Source organism: Trachurus trachurus (assembly GCF_905171665.1).
Source record: "Trachurus trachurus genome assembly, chromosome: 13".
NCBI lineage: Eukaryota > Metazoa > Chordata > Actinopteri > Carangiformes > Carangidae > Trachurus > Trachurus trachurus.
In genome coordinates, this window is record NC_139892.1 from 863,625 (window position 1) to 883,440 (window position 19,816).

Below are 19,816 nucleotides of genomic sequence, written 5' to 3' on the forward strand. Positions count from 1 at the left end.
AAACTCAGGGTTAGTTGGAGAAGACCTGCTCCCGACCAGGTTAGGTTCACGGAGTGTGTTGCCATAGTTACTGACTCCAAGCTTCAGTTACCTGTCTTTGTGAAACGGGCTGGAGTTACTCCTTTTTTCCTGGTTTGAGTTACCTCCCTTTCTGAAACGGAAAACCCAGAGTTGCCTCATTTCAGGGTTTCAGAGTTTTAACTAAACCTGCTTTGTGAAACGGACCCCTGGTAGAAGGAACATGGTGATGTTGGCTGCATCAAGTCGCCTCCTGGTGGCAGCTTTGAGGTGTACAACAGGGCGAGGGGCCGATTAGTGATTTCTAGTGAGTTCAGAGTGATGTCAGACACAGAGAGCAGAGACAGAGGATCACATCAGTTACAGGAGCTGAAGCAGAATCTCAGCAGCTGCTTTTTACAGGAGCAGACCAACAAACATCCATAAATACTGAGAGAGAGGACGAGCAAAATTCATGTAAAGACAGAAACTTCAACTCATCTACAGAACAAAACACACAGATAAATTACATTTTCTAAAGTAAAAGTCTTTTATTGTCATGGTTTACAGTTTTTATCTATAGGAATAGCGAAAAAAGTCAAGGATTGTTTTTTTTATTAAGGTATCAAAGTTCATGTTTTTTCTGTGTTATTTTTTTTTTTGAAAACCTAAAACTGTTAAACATGAGTTGTGTTGTTGTTTCAGGATCCAGCAGCAGAGACCAGACTCTCCTGAACCCAGCTGTCTGTCTTTAAAGAGTGACGACTCAAAGGACATGTTCATTACCTTTAAGGGAGGGTATGGATCAGCTGATCAGATGTAAGCTGTAACTGACAGTCAGACTCAAGTTATACTTGTTGTACTGATGTTGACTTGACATTGATTCCTCCGCAGAGTGGACCAGGAGAGCTCAGGGGTTCCCAGTGGTCAGTCTGCCAAACACACCTGGACTCCATATTTATGGTGAGGACATATCCAACAGCTGCTGTTACATCAGTTGTGTTCACAATCATCTCCATGCTGCACTTTGACACCAGTGGATTGTCAGTCTGTCCAACATGGATCTGATGTTTGGCTCCATGGTTTTAGTTTGATGCTGTCACTCATAGAGTGTCTGTTCCAGCTGCTGGAGGAGAACATGGTCACTTTTGTCGAGAACGAGCTGAAGAAGATCCACAAGGCTCTGAGTCCAGATTACCCAGAATGCTCAGGGAGTCAGAGGGAGGATGAGGAGGTGTTGGATGGTGAGGATGAAGAGCAGAGGAGGAGCAGCAGAGAGGCATTAGTGAAGATCACAGTGAACTTCCTGAGGAGGATGAAGCAGGAGGAGCTGGCTGAGCGTCTGCAGAGCAGTAAGAGGATTTCTCTAAAGATTCAACATGATGGACAAATGAGGCGTTCACTGACATCAACACATGGAGGGAAACATGTTCATATAGTCGTTATTTAGAGAAATTAAAGTGTTATATTTTCTTTATGAATTTTACTATGTTTTTGTTTATTCAGGAACTCCTGGTGCAGTTTGTGGACATAAACTCAAATCTGTTCTGAAGGAGAAGTTCCAGTGTGTGTTTGAGGGGATCTCTAAAGCAGGAAACTCAACCCTTCTGAACCAGATCTACACAGAGCTCTACATCACAGAGGGAGAGTCTGGAGGGGTCAATGATGAACATGAGGTCAGACAGATTGAAACAGTGTCCAGGAAACCAGACAGACCAGAAACAACTATCAGACAAGAAGACACCTTTAAAGCCCCACCTGGAAGAGACCGACCAATCAGAACAGTGATGACAAAGGGAGTGGCTGGCATTGGGAAAACAGTCTTAACACAGAAGATCACTCTGGACTGTGCTGAAGACAAAACCAACCGGGACATACACTTTACATTTCCCTTCACCTTCAGACAGCTGAATGTGCTGAAAGAGGAAAAGTTCAGCTTGGTGGAACTTGTTCATCACTTCTTCTCTGAAACCAAAGAAGCAGGAATCTGCAGCTTTGATCAGTTCCAGGTCGTCTTCATCTTTGACGGTCTGGACGAGTGTCGACTTCCTCTGGACTTCCACAACACTGAGATCCTGACTGATGTGACAGAGTCCACCTCAGTCAACGTGCTGCTGACCAACCTCATCAGGGGGAACCTGCTTCCCTCTGCTCGCCTCTGGATAACCACACGACCTGCAGCAGCCAATCAGATCCCTCCTCAGTGTGTTGACTTGGTGACAGAGGTCAGAGGGTTCACTGACCCACAGAAGGAGGAGTACTTCAGGAAGAGGTTCAGAGATAAGAAGCAGTCCCGAGAGATCATCTCCCACATCAAGACCTCACGAAGCCTCCACATCATGTGCCACATCCCAGTCTTCTGCTGGATCACTGCTACAGTTCTGGAGGAGCTGTTGAAGACCAGAGAGGGAGGAGAGCTGCCCAAGACCCTGACTGAGATGTACATCCACTTCCTGGTGGTTCATCTAAAATTGAAGAAGGTCAAGTATGATGAAGGAGCTGAGACAGATCCACACTGGAGTCCAGAGAGCAGGAAGATGATTGAGTCTCTGGGAAAACTGGCTTTTGAGCAGCTGCAGAAAGGAAACCTGATCTTCTATGAATCAGACCTGACAGAGTGTGGCATCGATATCAGAGCAGCCTCAGTTTACTCAGGAGTGTTCACACAGATCTTTAAAGAGGAGAGCAGCCTGTACCAGGACAAGGTGTTCTGCTTCGTCCATCTGAGTGTTCAGGAGTTTCTGGCTGCTCTTCATGTCCATCTGACCTTCATCAACTCTGGACTGGTCCTGATGTCACAACAACAAACAACCTCCAAGAAGTTTAAAAAAAGAGGAGTCAAATCTGCAGAGACAAACTTCTACCAGAACGCTGTGGACGAGGCCTTACAGAGTCCAAATGGACACCTGGACTTGTTCCTCCGCTTCCTCCTGGGGGTTTCACTGGAGACCAGTCAGAATCTCCTACGAGGTCTGATGACACAGACAGGAAGTGACTCTCAGTCCAATCAGAAAACAGTCCAGTACATCAAGAAGAAGATTGAAGAGACTCCCTCTGCAGAGAAAAGCATCAACCTGTTCCACTGTCTGAATGAACTGAATGATCGTTCTCTAGTGGAGGAGATCCAACAGTCCCTGAGATCAGGACGTCTCTCCACAGATAAACTGTCTCCATGGTCAATGGTTGGCTCTGGTCTTCATCTTACTGTCATCAGAAGAAGATCTGGAGGTGTTTGACCTGAAGAAATACTCTGCTTCAGAGGAGGCTCTTCTGAGACTGCTGCCAATGGTCAAAGCCTCCAACAAAGCTCTGTAAGTGTAGAGATAGTTGGATTTATTCATCGTTATCTAAATAACCCTTCTGTCTTTTCAACAGGACAGATAATAAATTGCTTTTTTCTTTAATTCCTCATGATTATCTCTTCAGACTGAGCAGCTGTTACCTCTCAGAGAGAAGCTGTGAAGCTCTGTCCTCAGTCCTCTAGTCTGAGACACCTGGACCTGAGTAACAACAACCTGCAGGACTCAGGATTGAAGCTGCTGTCTGGTGGACTGGAGAGTTCACACTGTAGACTGGAGACTCTCAGGTGAGGATCCATCCAGCTGTTTATCTGATGCCACTTGAACACAGCAGCAGGTGTTGACAGAGGGTTCCTGTGTGTTGTTGTGTGTTCAGTCTGTCAGGATGTCTGGTCACAGAGGAAGGCTGTGCTTCTCTGGCCTCAGCTCTGAGCTCCAACCCCTCCCATCTGAGAGAGCTGGACCTGAGCTACAATCATCCAGGAGCCTCAGGAGTGAAGCTGCTGTTTGCTGGACTGGAGGATCCAGACTGGAGACTGGACTCTCTCAGGTATGGAGAGGCTGCTGCAGCCACACACACTGTCTGATAGAGGAGGAGGAGCTGGAACATTTTCTATGGCCCCGTTCACACCTGGTCACACCTGGTATTAACATCTGTCTCAGGTGATCCATGCATTGATGACATCAGATCCCATCACTCAGACCATATCCAGAGGTGGTGTAGGCCACAGTGAAGCTCTGCCCACTCCACTGACGTCCTCTGCCTCAGTCTGACTCGTCCCAACACAGTTTATACTGAAGCCAAACTCTCAGAGTGTTTCAAACATGAGCTGTGCAGCTTTCATCAGTCACAGTGATGAACTACTGGGATCAGGAGTTTCTCCTCTTGATGACTTCAGTGTCTCATCATGACTCACTGTGTCATATTCAGGAGAAGATATGTCAGTGATGAAAGCAGCTGTTGGCAGCTGTGCTCTGAGTCTCTCCAGATGTTTGGATCAGACTTTATTTCAGAGTGTATCAGGAAACATTTCAGCTGCAGCTGGTCGAACTGCTCCTGAACCAACAGAGTGTTTGACCTAGTGTTGTCACGATACCAACATACTTTTTGATAATTTTCGGTACTTTTCCAAAAATAGTGTCACAAAAAATGTCATTATTTACTTTATTTTAATAAAGAGATAGAAAATCTTAGAACTATAACATATGTATCAGTAAATAATCAGTAAATCAATAAACAATCTGCTGCAGGATTAAAATTGAAATTTCCATCTATATTAATCTGAACTCTAACTAAATTAAATCATTAGTGGTCTGTTTAAAAATGAATATCAACTGTATCATTTGAGGTCTGAAAATAGTCAAACACACCTATATGTAGAAGATGTAGACCAATGTGTGGTGCAGCGTCACAGAATCAAGACCAAGCCACAAATTGACTCTGCTTTTTTTTTCTATCAACGCGATATCGTTCCGTTAATTAATCTCCGCGTAGCGCTCTTGCCTGTTCACCTGCTGGCTTTAATTAATTAATATCCCTTGTTCTCTTTTAGTTTTTTAGTATGTTTTTTTATTTGAACTTGTCGTATGAGTATTTTAAATTATTTATTGCACTCTCTGCACTTTTTCTTTTTCTTCTTTTTCTCTCTTTGATATGTGGGCCAGTGTTACTACTGTAATGTTATGTATGGTGTATGTATGTTTTTTGCAAGTACAAAGCAGCTGTATTATGTATTATGCCCATGACAAATTTCCCTCCCAGGACAAATAAAAGTTTATTTGATTTATTTGATTTGATTTGAGAGAGAAAGAGAGAGAGAGAGAGAGAGAGAGAGAGAGAGAGAGAGAGAGAGAGAGAGAGAGAGAGAGAGCATCCGCAGTAAAAACGAAACTTATCAACCAGCAGTGTTTGCATTAATTAACGACTCTGTGGCAGCCTGTCTCTCTCTCGCGCGGCGCACACACACATTAACACAAGCACATGGACAGGTGGCGCTGTAACGGTAATAAAAAAAAGCACCTTGCTTCGTTTGTGGCTCGCTCAATCGCTCGCCTCGGCTCAAATTACAATGAGGCGACTTCACGCGGCGACGTCACCACTGCCGGCGGCGCAAAATGAAAGTACCGGTCCCATCGAGGCGCAGTATAGTACCTTTTTAAACGCCTCAGTACCCGGTACCAATCTAGTACCGGAAAACCGAACAACCCTAGTTTGACCCGAACAGTCCCAGAGACTGTAGACACCTGTTGAGTGTGGACACACTAATAACAACACAGCAACAAGAATCAAAGCATGTCCACTGCTCAGAGACATTCGTCTCCCAGCGTCTCCAACCAAGGAGGAAATAAGAGACAGAAACCAGGCAGCACCATCAGGTCTCTGTCTGGTCAGATATTGATGATCAATAATCAGCTCAGTCTCTCTGAGATCCTGGTCTTGTCCTGATGAGATGTGTTGTTGTGTTGAGGAGACAGTAAATCACAAGTGTGACATCCAGATGTCCTCACTGCCCAGAGGCCTGGAGCTGTCAATCAGAAGAAAGTGAGTGTAGTGAACAGTGTAATAATCAGTGTTTGTGGCTGAATGTGTGTGTGTGTGTGTGTGTGTGTGTCTGTCTGACTCCAGATCAGATGAAGCCACAAAGTGGCTCCTTAATGAAAGTCTCCAGCAGCTAGAGCTTCACTTCCTGTCTGAGTCCATGTGCTCTGAGCTGAGCCTGGTTCTCTCTGCTCTACAGTTTCTCTGCTTCCTCTGGACTTCAAGTCCAATCAAAATGTGTGGACAGGTTTGATGGAGCTCAGGACTGGTCCTGAGGACGGCTGCTTTATTCCACATGATGTGACTGATCACAGTGAGTCAGTGTGTTGCAGCTGATCTGTGTGAAGAGCAGAGAAGAACAGAGTCATTGATGATGAGATCCTGATCCGTCCTGTCACTGTGATCAGATGGTTTCTATTAGAGCTCCTTCATCCACTCACTGCTGCTGTGGCTCCTGTGGAAACCTGCTCACAGCCTCATTCTTCAGCTTCCTGTGGAATTTTCTTCAGACAAACACAAGTTGTGTTCACACTCAGTGTTTCTCACTAAACTCACTGTGTGTTTCACTGAGCTCTAACAAACGTGTTGAGTGTGTTTCCTTCCTCATCCAACACTGAAACCATCCACTGTTCACAGCTGCACTCTTCTTCTTTCCTGGTGCATTGTGGGATATCTGGGCTGGTCAGCTCCACCTGTTGTGTCTTCATCTTCTTTGCTGTGACGTGTGTTTGTGCAGCTTGAGAGTCAGAGAGTGAAAGTGTGTGTCTCACACTGAAGTGACATCACATGGAGAAAAGACATGATGAAGTGTTTCCTCCTCGTCTCCTCCTGCTCTGTATCATCACTAGATAAAGACTCCAGCTCCTTCTTCTCTGTGCTCAGTGTTCATCCATACATACAAGCCTCCATGTGAACACAGTGATAAAACAGTGTGTGTGTGAGAGCCATGTAATGTCCATGTGTGCATGGTCTGATCCCCCTCCTCCTTTCAGGGTGGAGCCTGCTGGAGTCTCATGGTTGACACCAGGTCTGAGGAAGTGTAAGTGTGTTTTTACTTTGATTCATGGAAACAAAGCAGCACATTCAACCATCTTCACACTGTCACATCACTGACCTCATGAGTCTTCATCAAACTGTCAATAACTGATCACATGATCAATAACTGCAGCTGTGTCTTGTTCTCTCCATCAGATTCCTGTCCACTCACAATCGACACAAACACAGTGAACACAAAGATCAAACTGTCTGACAACAACAGGAAGGCGACACATGTGAAGGAGCGTCAGTCATATCCTGATCATCCAGACAGATTTGACCAGTGTCGTCAGCTGCTGTGTTCAACTGGTTTGACTGGTCGCTGCTACTGGGAGGTCGAGTGGAGAGGACTGGTTTATATATCAGTGAGTTACAGAGGAATCAGCAGGAAAGGAACCAGTAGAGACTCTTGGTTTGGAAGGAACGATCAGTCCTGGAGTCTGTTCTGCTTTGGTGATGATGGTGATTACCATCATCACCTCCTCCTCCTCCTCCACTTTAATGTTCAAAGACTTAATAACTTAACCAGAGATGCCATAGCTGGCCTGCACGAACAACTGTCTGCAACTTCACTGATGACTTACCAAAATAGAGTAGCCATGGATTTTCTTTTAGCTGAGAGAGGTGGTGTATGCTCCATGTTTGGCCAGGACTGTTGTGTGTTCATTCCTAATAACACTGCTCCAGACGGCTCTATAACTCGAGCCCTTTCTGGCCTCAAAACTATGTCTGAAGAGTTAGCAGAACACTCAGGGATAGAGAATCCGTTAGCTGACTGGTTAGACAAAGCATTTGGCAAATGGAAATCTTTGATTTCATCAGTAATTCTTTCACTGATTGCAGCAGTGACCCTGTTAACTTTATGTGGATGTTGCTGCATTCCATGCATCAGGCACCTCTGTCTAAAACGTATTACTACAGCTATTAATGATAAATTCCCTACACCACCTCCTTACCAGTTAGTACAATACCCTGGAGAAGTGATGCCGCTGGTCTCCCTCTCTGAGCCCGGAGAGGACGAGACTGAAGAACCCAAATCCGAGGATGATGAAGACCCTTACTTGTACACCTGAACCCTTTCCCTATGCATAACAAACTGCTAATGCCTATTACATTTTTTACATATAGTTCTTGCATACACGTAGAGGCATGAGACTTATAGTTTTTCTTTTTAGTTAGGATGCTCAGTGCAGAGTTCTGCTAAAGAATGTGTTTTTAATGTGTTTTGTTAAAAAGAAGAAAAAAAAATGTTTTTACTTAACCAATCATGAGACTGTATAAATATTTCCACATGCGTGTGCAATAAAGAAATGCTTGCTGCTGGTAATTGCAAAGAAGAACAGCTTACACATAGTCGCTCACATATAGGCTGCTATTTTGCAATGAAGACCTGCTTATGCACAATATTTGATTTAGGTGATTGTTGATATGACTGATTTATATCAAAAGGGGGATACATACAAATCTCCTGCCTGGTTGTGTTACATCTTAAAGAATGTGGTCACCTGCAGTTTGGGGGCCCGCTGGGATGGCTACTGCCAGTAGATGTGATACAATACAGGGATAACGTCCCTACTTCTATTTGATTGACATAATAAAATCATGTCAAAAGGGGGATTGTTACAATTGGATATGTTCTGGGACGTTATGTACTTTGTTTTTATACTTCAATGACGTCATGTATGTTTTGAGATATCATGTATTCTAATTTAGTACTTGAACGCACATAACCTGATGTGTGTGAACATGAAGCCAGATAGTGTGACCCTAGCCTGATAAACAAGGACATAATGTAACTGCTGAGTTCTCTTAGTCTGTCAGTTAGGTCTGTTGCATTAGATACACGCCTGAACAACAACACACACATCATGTTGCTTATCACATTCTGAGAACATCCAACCTCTGTACGGGGCAGGCCCAGCCCAAGAAGATAAATGTGACCCATTTCCTGAAATCTGGACTCACTCCTGACCGAGATCCTGCGAGAGCTCTGTCACTTTGAGTCCAGCGCTGATGTACTTTATCTGTGAACTAAGTAAACACTACTACTTTTATATGAAAGACTTCTCTGGTTTGTTCTTGGGCTTCCAATACAAAGAATCGGGACTTACACCTCCTCCTCCTCCTCTGTCTCTAACAGAGTAGCAGTGTATGTGGACTGTCCTGCTGGCTCTCTGTCCTTCTACAGAGTCTCCTCTGACTCACTGATCCACATCTACACCTTCAACACCACCTTCACTCAACCTCTGTATCCTGGGTTTGCACTTGATTCTGGTTCCTCAGTGAGACTGTGTTGAGTGAACCAGAGTCTCCTCCTGTCACAGAAACCTTCTCACTGTTGAACAGACAGTTCAGTCTCTACATGTCTGTCTCTGTCTCTCACTCACGTTTTCACATTCATGGATTAAATCAGTTGATTTTTTAAATAAAACTCTTATCAGTGATTCTTGTAAACTTCTTCCTCTCCAGAACAGAACACACCTGTTAGAATGCACCTGAGACCAAGAAAATCTCTGTAGAACCATAAACACCTCACTGGTCTTTGTATCAGTCGCTGTAGCGACTAGAACCAGATCAGTACCAGATCAGAACCGGATCAGAACCAGGTCAAAAATGGACCACAACCAGTTCAGAACCGGGTCGGAACCAGGTCAAAACCGGATCAGCAGGTGGCAGCTCTATCACTACCACTAACCTGTGTGAACTGAAGTCTCCCTCTATGCCCATATTTGGACTGGCTGGGTTTAGGGGGCGGGGCCTCGTGCTGCCAGGTGTTGAGCTCCAGGACCAATGGAGGCAGGTGATGTCACCACGGCCACGAGGCTCAGAGCAGGTGAGACAGCTGCTGACAAACTGACCAGTTACACCTGCCGTTAACATGCGTCTCCATGTCCACGTTGAGAGCCGATCACATGTTTGCACTGGTAAATCGAAATAGAAAAAAGAAAATAAATAGTAGAAGAAGAGAAAACTGTAGCGTCATCCTCATTCCATCCATGAGTCTCCACAACGTCTCCACAGCTTCTGACGCTGACCGTCATTTCTACATTTCCTCTCTTGGTCCATTTCTTCTGCTAATTCAGCATGGCCTCAGCTATGGCTTTCAGCATTCACACGCATTTTCCTTATGGAAATGCTCTTCCTAGTAATTCTCACATCTTCCGGCATTTTTTGCAGTCCAACTAGTCCTGTATACTTTCTGCTACTTCAACAATTAAAACATCAAATTGTGCAGCTTCTTCTGGACATTCATTTTTTTAAATACTCTTTATACTTTTTTTCAAATACTAAACTTTTTCAGATTTTTTTGACCCATAGGAAATGCATTGGAACGGTCCTGAAAATGTCAGGACAGGACACACCTGTTAGAACAGAACACACCTGTCAGGACAGAACACACCTGTTAGAACAGAACACACCTGTCAGGACAGAACACACCTGTTAGAACAGAACACACCTGTTCAGGGCAGTTGCTAGGAATTCTGGGCCCCCTGAAAGAATATCGGTGTGGGCCCCTCTACCGTATTCATTGCCACCTTCGATTTTCTTGTTTTTCAGTGTTCTTGATGGTGTCTGGTGTAATACACCCAATTTGTTTCCGTTTTTATGATTAACGACTTAACAAGTCACAGTATTATTATGTAAATTATGTATTATAAGTTGTCTATTCTATTACACCTCTGATTGCAAATACATTTTCAATTAACCCCTCAACAAATAGGTAGTGGGTATTTTATTGTATTTAACAATCAAGCGCTGATATGAAAAAAAACAAAGTGTCCTGGCTCAAGAAGTCTACAGGTAAATATGTAGCATTTAACTCAAATATATATATATATATATATATATATATATATATATATATATATATATATATATATATATATATATATATATATATATATATATATATATATATATATATATATATTTAAACATTTTTTAAACCATTCAAAAGTCAGTGTAAACTGTAGCCTATTCTAAATAGTCTTTTTTTTTTTTTTTACTTTGTTGTTGTCAGCTATTATGGTGTATTTTATTTTATATTGCTATGAAAACAAACAACAACAAATCTTTGAACATTTAACTTTTTTGTATTTAGGCTATTCAAATGTCCCACCATAACACATTTTACAAGACCACATTGAACACATCATGATAACGTATCTGACCTTTGTCAGATACTCATAATTACTGAGTGGAACTTAAATGCGTCATAATACAATTCAATGCAACCTCTGAGTGGGCACATACTGGAGCACTGTCAGTGCCAGTGACAGTGTGAAACAAACACACACACTGTAGTAGCCTCCAAATTAGTAACGTTTAGTTATAGCTACTCTAGGAACCGTCGCTCTACAATGAACTGCCGACTTTTTTTTTTTTTTTTTATGAACTGGCGACTTGTCCAGAGTGTAGCGCGGCCAGGTGACAGCGAGGCTCCAGCCTGCACCCCGTCAAAGGTAATGTTACAGATATTGAATGAACAAGTAGGCAAATTGATTCAGCCACCCTCGGTAGTTTTACTCTCACTATTCTTAGTAAAACAAGTTTTTGATATCCTGGGCCCCTGCTCTGCTGTCCCTACTCCTGGCCTCCTTCTCAACTCTTTTCTGGTGTCCAGACCTTATTTTTACAGTCTATGGTCCAGACTTATGCTTTTTGGGGGCCATCCTAACCCTGCTGGAGTTCGCTCGCGCTCACTTTTTTCCGAGGAGGAAGAACGAACCGCTGTGTGGACCAAACCATTTTTTAAGAAGGGGTCAGGGGGGTTATTGAAATTATTAAAATTAAAATATTGTATGACTTGTGGCTTTGTTTTAATTCGGATTCATTCGTATGTATATATTAGTTCAGTGTATGCATAATAATTTTGTCATAGAGGATACTGGGGGCTGTATGTGGGCCCTAGCGGGCTGTGGGCCCTTATAATTGTCATCACCTTTCCCCCCTATACGACGGCACTGCACCTGTTAGAACAGAACGCATCTGTTAGAACAGGACACACCTGTTAGAACAGAACACAAGTGTTAGAACAGAACGCATCTGTTAGAACAGGACACACCTGTTAGGACAGAACACACACCTGTAGAATGCACCTGAGACCAAGAGAATCTCTGTAGAACCATAAACACTTCACTGCTCTTTGTATCAGTCGCTGTAGCGACTAGAACCAGATCATGACCAGGGGTCTCATTTATAAAACTGTGCGTGGGATTGTTACTAAAAGTGTACGTACGCCCAAAAGCCAAGTTTTGCGTGCGCCAGTAAATATTCAGACTTATAAAACCCTGCGTATGCACACTTGCAAGCAAACTTCCCTTTATAAATCAGAGATCTCCTACAAGTGTGCGCAGCTGAATCCGCTTCACGTTCCGCCCTGTACACGCCCTGTTTTAACCCTAGATGGTCAATGCAAACCACCTCATGAATGCGATCTGCATGTCAATGAGCCTGACGTGCTGTTGTTCTGTCGGTGTTGTGAATTAGCTGCAGGTGTGAAAGTGGCGACGTGACGTGTTGCTGCAGCTGTTAACGGCGTCAGCGGCTCAGAGCGCACGCGGTGTTGTTTTGGTGCGCTGCCTCTCACATGTTGGACCCGGTTCGGCACATAGTTACAACAATGACAACAGTTTTAATCTGAAACGAGTTATTAACCATTCATCATGGTCTCCCTCTCCCTCCTTTCTCCTCCAGCGGTGCCGTGGTGCAGAATTACGCACGGGGCTCACCGCTGTATTATTTACAGTGATTAGACTGATCGATAAAACTTTGAATAATTAGCAGAATAAGTTACATTCTGAGGAATGATCAAACATGACACTTCTCTTGATAACAAGAAAACAGAATGTAACAATTGTGCGAACGATTACTGGATTTTTTTTCTCCAGGGTTTGAGATTTAATTGACTCTCGATCATATGTTCACAGTATCACAGGAACATATAATTATTTACACCATGTATTTATCCCATGCAGCCACGCCGTCCTCTCCTCCTCCTGCGCTCTGGGAGCGGACAATATGACGGAGAGACGGTGGTGATTAAATATAGAGAAGGAATTTTGATTTTTAATTTTAAGTTAGATTCTAAGAAGATGTTTCTGAAACACCAGTCCGATGCAAAATAAGGCTGTTGAATTAAATCACCGTGGCAACATGGATCTAACGCATACGGGTTGAAATTAAATGTGTGACGGCCGATAATAAAAACATAATCGTTCTTCTCAATCATAATTTCCTGAGTCTGACTTCAGTTCACCACCACACCGTCTGTGTCGCCAATTCCCCTTTTCCTCCAGACCATGCGTACGCATGGCTCAGAGTTTGCTTAGAGCTGCGCACATTCTCCCGTCAAGTTTGTTTTTTATAGATCACAACCTTGGCGTGAAAAGTCACGTACGCCACTTTCAGGCCCGTTTTGTGCGTACGCAACGGTTATAAATGAGACCCCAGGTCAGAACCGGGTCAGGAATAGAAAATGCATTGGAACGGTTCTGAAAACACACCTGCTAGAACAGAACACACCTGTGAGGGCAGAACACACCTATACTCAGCCTGATGTATTGAATCATATTCTGTCCTAAAACAAGTCTAAACAGCCCACAGCTTAAACGATGTTCAACAGTGAAGGCTCCATGGCAACGTGACCTCACTTCACATGTTTAACAGACGAGCTAAATGACACTCAGCTTTCGGGAATCGAACCCACTGAACACTGCGTCGCTGCAAACGTGTCTGAAGCGCTCAGTGGCTTTGAGACTTCCCATCATGCATCATGGCTGCGCTGCTTGTGTTCCTGCTGCCACTAACTCACACTGTAAATGAGACCAAGGAGCCACAGTCAGCGAGAACAACTTTATTTAAAAATATCAAACGTTACTAAATCACGTTTCAGTCTGAACAGTTTTTACACTGATATGAATATAGAGAAGTTACACAATGTCCCTTTAATGTTGTTTTAGATGCAATAATTTACAGGCTCTGTTAGTTTCAGGGACCAATATGTTCAATAGGGTTATTTCAATAGGTTTTCAATAAACATTGAACCAATCCAACCCTCGACATGTACCAATTTTTTAAATTTTGGCACACCATGTATTCGGGTTTGAAACCCCTGTATTAGAGACAGTGTGTAATGATTTTTTGATCTCATCATTTCATCAGATTATTTGACTCAAATTTCAACAGCAGACAATCAGAACAATTGACAGCAGCTGTTCAAAGTAACTCAATCATATAAATAATATCATGAAAACAATGAGTTTCAGGAACAATAAAGGGTTATTTCATAATAATGTTTTTACATGATGATTAGACCTGATTATACTGTAATAATATTAAATCAAATTAATCAGGACATGACAACATTTCATCTTTGAGAGTTGGACCATTCACTGTGACTAAGGCTAATAATGATCATAACAATGAACATGTAGCACTTATGACAATGCTACAGAGATCAGTGACAGTAAAAAAAGAAAGATGCTACTCTCATCCTCCTAACATTGAAGAAAAATTACCATAAAAAGAACAAATGCATAAAGATTCTCAATTCAAATACAGTGACAGTGCTGTCGTCACTGTGTCTGTACATTTACCTTCACAGTTGAAGAATGGGGGTCAAATATTTTCAGAGTGACAATGAGATAAAAACATTTCTTAAACCAGGGATAAAAAAAGGCATAAATTACTGGGTTTAAGGTTGAATTGAAGTAACCCAACCAGACAAAGGCTTCAAAGATGGCAACAGGTGTGATGAAGCCAGTGTAGGCATCTATTATTGAGGTTATAAAGAAGGGCATCCAACAGAAGATGAATGCACCCAGCACAATAGCGAGAGTCTTAGCAGCTTTGTGCTCAGACGGTTTAACCAGCCCAGCTCTTCCTCTGTCACTGGAACACAGGCTCATATCTCCGATCTTTCTCACATGCTCTTTAGCCACAAGAAATATTTTAGAGTACAGACAAACCATCACAGTGCAGGGGGCAAAAAAGACAATAACGGCGTCCAGGATTCCCCAGATGGGGTTAAAGAGAAGGTAACAACTGCCAAGGCAGTTTATAGATTCTATATAGTCCTCTAACCCTGCTACATTGGCCTTAGAGTAGAGGAGACCATAGGAAAAGAGAGCAGCCAGTGCCCAGCTCACACAGACCATAATCCAGGCCACTGACATAGTGATTTTCCTGGAATAATGCAGAGGATTGCATATGGCTTGTTGTCTGTCTACAGCAATGCAGACCAGGTGGAAGATAGATACAGTGGTAAGAAACATATCAAAGCTAGAGTGCAACTCACAGAAGACATCACCATAGAACCAGCAGCCATGAACGGTGCGAATGCTACTGAAGGGCATCACAATAACACCCACCAGAAGATCAGCAAGAGCCAGAGATAAAAGCAGCATATTGGTGGGATTCTGCAGCTGCTTAAAATGACCAATGGACACAATGACAACACAGTTCCCTACAACAGTGACCAGTATACCTGCAGCAAACAGCAGGTAGAGGACGGTCCTGGACCCCACACTGAACTGAGCCATAACACATGAGGCATTAGAGCCTGGAAAACACAACTGGTCCTGAGACAAGTCACTCATCATGACGCCAACAACAGACAGAACCACAGCAGAGAGAGAAAAATGCCACAACTACAACAGAGGTCTGTGCTGAGGGAGAGACACATACTGGAGATCTGGGTCTCAGAAGAAAAGACACAGCAGAAACGCCACCTCCAAGTATAACTCACTTTACCGTCCAATCAGAAGTGCTTCAGACTCTGAGGGGGAAGTTTGCTCCTCACTGACGTCACAGTTAGAATTTACCTTTAGTGCTGTTTTAGGTCACATCGAGGATTTTACAGAATCACAACTTATTCAACAGTTGTGTGATCCCTGTGAAATTGTGTCCAACCTTTGAGCAAAAATAAATCTCATCAGTCTGTCCGGATCTGGACCTGTACCAAGTGTGAAGGGATCTCAGTGAAAACCAAAATCCTGTTTTGGGGGGCCATGGTGACCTCCAACATCTGGTACAAGTCTTTACTTGAATCAAAGTGCCAGATTACAAATGATGTTGCATTTTCTGAAATCACCATGACACTGACCTTTCAATCTTTGTCACCAACATCTAAAAACCTTAACCCTACCAAAACCGCTCCCAGACCTGACATCAACTTGGTCTCAGTCTCTACAAAGAATATTGTGATGTGACTGAAGAGGGGGGTGTGGTGATGAGAGGAGGGGAACTCGGGGTTGCACGGGGAGAAAGAGTCAGTCTGTCGGCGGCGTGGGAGAACTCTAGTCTGGCGGCTTGGCACTCTTTGGAGGGGAGGGTGTCGTTCGTGGCTGGTTAGGGCCACCGGCGATGAAGACAGCCAGAGCAGTGGGTCAGTGGTTCCAGCGCTAGGAGGGGGGGCTGGATGCCTCCTGTAGAATAGTTAGGGCCGGGTTTAGTGAGTGCCGAGTCTGCTGCTGCTCCTTACCACCGTCTCCGCCGGAGCGTCTTTGCCACCGGCTGGACTGATCTGCGCCGTCCAACGAAGCCGTCTTCCCCGGGGAGTTGGACGGCGTCACAAGCCCAGACCCCAGGGGGGGGGGGTCTCGCCGGACGGCGAGTTGAGTACTCTTTTATTATAGTCTATATTTACTTAGTATTTTAATGTATTGGACAATGGGGGCGGGAGTCCAGTCGGGGGAGTTTATATGTGCAGCGTAGCGGGGGAGGGGCTGCTGCTTCTTTGGTGACGTTACGTGAGTTGCAGTGTGATAGGCCACAGGTCGTGTGGTCAAGCAGTAGTTGCAGTGCCTCCAGTAGAGGGTGATAGCGTGCTGTGTTTGTAGTGTGCCATAAGTTTGCAGTGATTTGTAGTGGGTAATAGTGGGAGCCTTTTCCCCTGGCCGTGCAGTATACCCCCTGGCCACAATCCACCCCTCAGTCCCCTGTTTTATGAACTGTGTCATTGTAATAAAGATAATTGTACTGTGTATACACTGTCCTCTGAGTGTTATTTAAAGGCTCTGACCTGGTGACTTTAGTCTACCATTTTGGACTGAACCCAATTTCATTACAATATCATTATGCTGGAGCTTATGGTGCCTTGGAAAGAACATATGGAGGAGGCCTCCAAAAGAAGGAGAGGGGAAAAATATGAGGGCCTTGTGAACTGTGAGGGTTAAGGCTCGAAGGTGAGGTGCTTACATGTGAAAGTAGAGTACAGAGATTTTGCAGGGCAGTCCCTCCGCAGAGCTTTCACACCTGAGGCCACTTTTCAATCATAAACTACTATTGGTATTGAAATTGATGTTAACAGCTACACTAATTTTGAGAGCCCTCTCTCAAAGTGCTTAGATTAAATAAATCAGTGGCTGGCTCAGAATTTTCCACTTCTTAAGCAATCCAAAAAGGAGTGTATTGTAGTTGGCAACTCTGGTGGACTTGACAGTGCGGCTGAGACACGAATAATAGACTACCGTATTTCCTCAAATAATAGCCGGTATCCTATTCAATTAATGGCCGGGTGTCATATAATGGCTTTGTTTACACAAACAAATAAAGGCTGACCCCAAATACAGGCCGGGTCAAAACAACAACAAAATTAAAGCCGCAAGTGGCGATGACGGGCCCTCGCTCACCCATGCGACCTTGGGGCCAGAGGCATGTCGGGGCTGTGGCGTGAAGTTGAAAGGGAGAAAAGACCTGGAAGGAGGCAAAAAATGCAATGTTTCGTTCATCCACCAGGTGGCGCTAAGCAGTTGTGGATGGGTGCGTTCAAGGGCGGTCCCTCATCACTCATGTGAAGTTTGGAGTGAATCGGACAAAGCATGAGGGAGTTATGACTAGTTAATGTTTCATCCACCAGGGGGCAGTAATGGGATGCGTGCAGGTGTGTTCAGGGTCAGTCCCTCATCACACATGTGAAGTTTCGAGGAAATCGGACAATGTTGATGTAAAATATGGCACTTCCTGTTTCCACTAGGGAGCTTGTCAAAAAAACTGAAATTCATTGTGAGTTTTCTGTACAGATTTAAATCTTGCTTTTCTGTCACTGCCCGCAAGCGTCTAGTTAATAGCAGGGCAGTTGCTAGGAATTCTGGGCCCCCTGAAAGAATATCGGTGTGGGCCCCTGTGAGGGACCGAGTCGGTTGCAATGAGGACAACAGATAGTAACTTCAAAAAAATGGGGTTTTATTTACCCAAAATATACAGAAAACAAAATTACTCAAATGAACATAAGGTCTGGGCCCATAAAAGAGGTCAAATTAACAAAACTGTGCAAAAGTCAACTGAATAAACTATCAGAAGACAAAACAGAACAGAATTAAACAGACCTAACTAATGAACACAAGGGACAACTTATATACTGGGTGGTCAGCCCATACTAACAAAAGAGGGGTTAACTTAAACCCTAAACACAAAAGACCACAGCTAATTCACAAACAAAACAATTTAGGAAAGGTAACGTATTAGAATAAACACAATCTATGCATAACCAAACAAACTGAAATTACTAATGGTCTAAGGAAAATAATAAACATAACTAAACCACTAAACTTCCCCCCATGGTGCACCAGCCCTTGGGTTGGCCCAATTAGTGCTGCCTCTTATAAAAATGGCCGAGCGTGTGGGGGCGGATCCTTTTATCTGGAGGATCCCAGCAGCACCAACAGCACCAGCAGCACCGGTAACTCAAAAGAACACAAGAGATTAGAAACAAGAACAAAAGCCAACTAAATATGTGTGCTCAAATGGAACTAATGTATTGTCAAATAATAAAGTATTGTATGCAACCAAACCTGTGTGAGATATTTCAATACTTAAGTGTTAAACCAACTTATAGAATGTATAAACACAATATGGTTAACATAAATATAGAAACAAAATAGTATAGTGTATAATGTGAATGTAGGTGCAGTGGGCTACCGTTGTCATGGCTGTGTGGCCACGGCTGTGGCCATCACACAATCCCCCCCTTCGGAGTCTTCGCTGAAACAGCGGGAGAGGTAATCCGCAGTGGTTTTATCCCTGCCAGGGATGTGCTGCACCGTGAACCGATATGGCTGCATGGCAAGATACCACCGGGTGATTCGCCCATTAGTGTCTTTCATCCTCTCCAACCATTGCAGTGCCTTATGGTCAGTCTCCAAAGTGAACTCTCTCCCCAGTAGATAATACTTGAATGAGTCCAGGGCCCACTTCACCGCCAAGGCTTCTTTTTCCACTGTGGAATAGCGGACCTCTCTGGGGAATAACTTCCGGCTGATGTAAGCCACAGGATGCTGGTCCCCTTTCACTCCCTGCAAAAGCACAGCTCCAACACCCCTCTCAGATGCATCAGTTTGCAGTGTGAAATGTTCATTGAAATCTGGACTGTGGAGAACAGGGCTCTTACTCAGGGATTCCTGGATGTCCTTAAAAGCAGCTACTGCCTCAGCTGTCCACTGGATGTGGTTGGGGCACCTTGAGCCAGTTCGGTCGGTCAGGAGGGCAGCCCTGGCTGAGAAGTTCGGGATGAACCGATAGTAAAAGCCAGCCATCCCCAGGAAGGATCTCAGCTGCTTCCTACTCTGTGGGAGAGGACACGACTCGAGTGCATGCACTTTATGGACTTGCGGTTTGATTAACCCACCTCCAATGGTGAAGCCAAGGTACTCTGTTTCCTCTCTGGCGATTGCACACTTTGTGGGATTGACTGTCAGGCCTGCTGACCTCAGGCGATCCAGGACTTCCTTCAAGTGCCTCAGGTGATCCTCCCAGGTGGCGCTGTAGATGACAATATCATCGAGATATGCACAAGCAAAATCAGACAGTTCACAGAGTACCTGGTCCATTAATCGTTGAAAAGTTGCAGGGGCCCCGTGCAACCCAAATGGCAAGACTGTGAACTGGAACAGCCCCCAGGGAGTCCGAAAGGCCGTCAGCTCCTGAGACTGCTGGGTCAGGGGCA

General features: G+C 44.1%; 2 protein-coding genes and 1 pseudogene across 3 annotated transcripts in view; 1 reads left to right on the forward strand and 2 right to left on the reverse strand.

The window, feature by feature from the left end:
• LOC310995736 (NACHT, LRR and PYD domains-containing protein 3-like) overlaps positions 1 to 19,816 on the reverse strand; it is a gene marked incomplete at its 3' end in the record, with an annotated part of 361,364 nt that overhangs the window by 132,517 nt on the left and 209,031 nt on the right.
• Positions 798 to 7,943, forward strand: LOC310995305 (protein NLRC3-like; annotated as a pseudogene). The gene is made up of 8 exons: positions 798 to 816; positions 1,209 to 1,349; positions 1,504 to 3,285; positions 3,449 to 3,583; positions 3,673 to 3,846; positions 6,828 to 6,874; positions 7,027 to 7,235; positions 7,830 to 7,943. The product of its transcript is annotated as a protein NLRC3-like (transcript).
• Positions 14,448 to 15,473, reverse strand: LOC310995669 (trace amine-associated receptor 13c-like; the record flags this gene model as incomplete). The annotated part of the gene is made up of 1 exon (XM_083984787.1): positions 14,448 to 15,473. The coding sequence occupies one exon, from the start codon at positions 15,471 to 15,473 to the stop codon at positions 14,448 to 14,450; it is 1,026 nt and encodes a 341-aa protein (XP_083840913.1).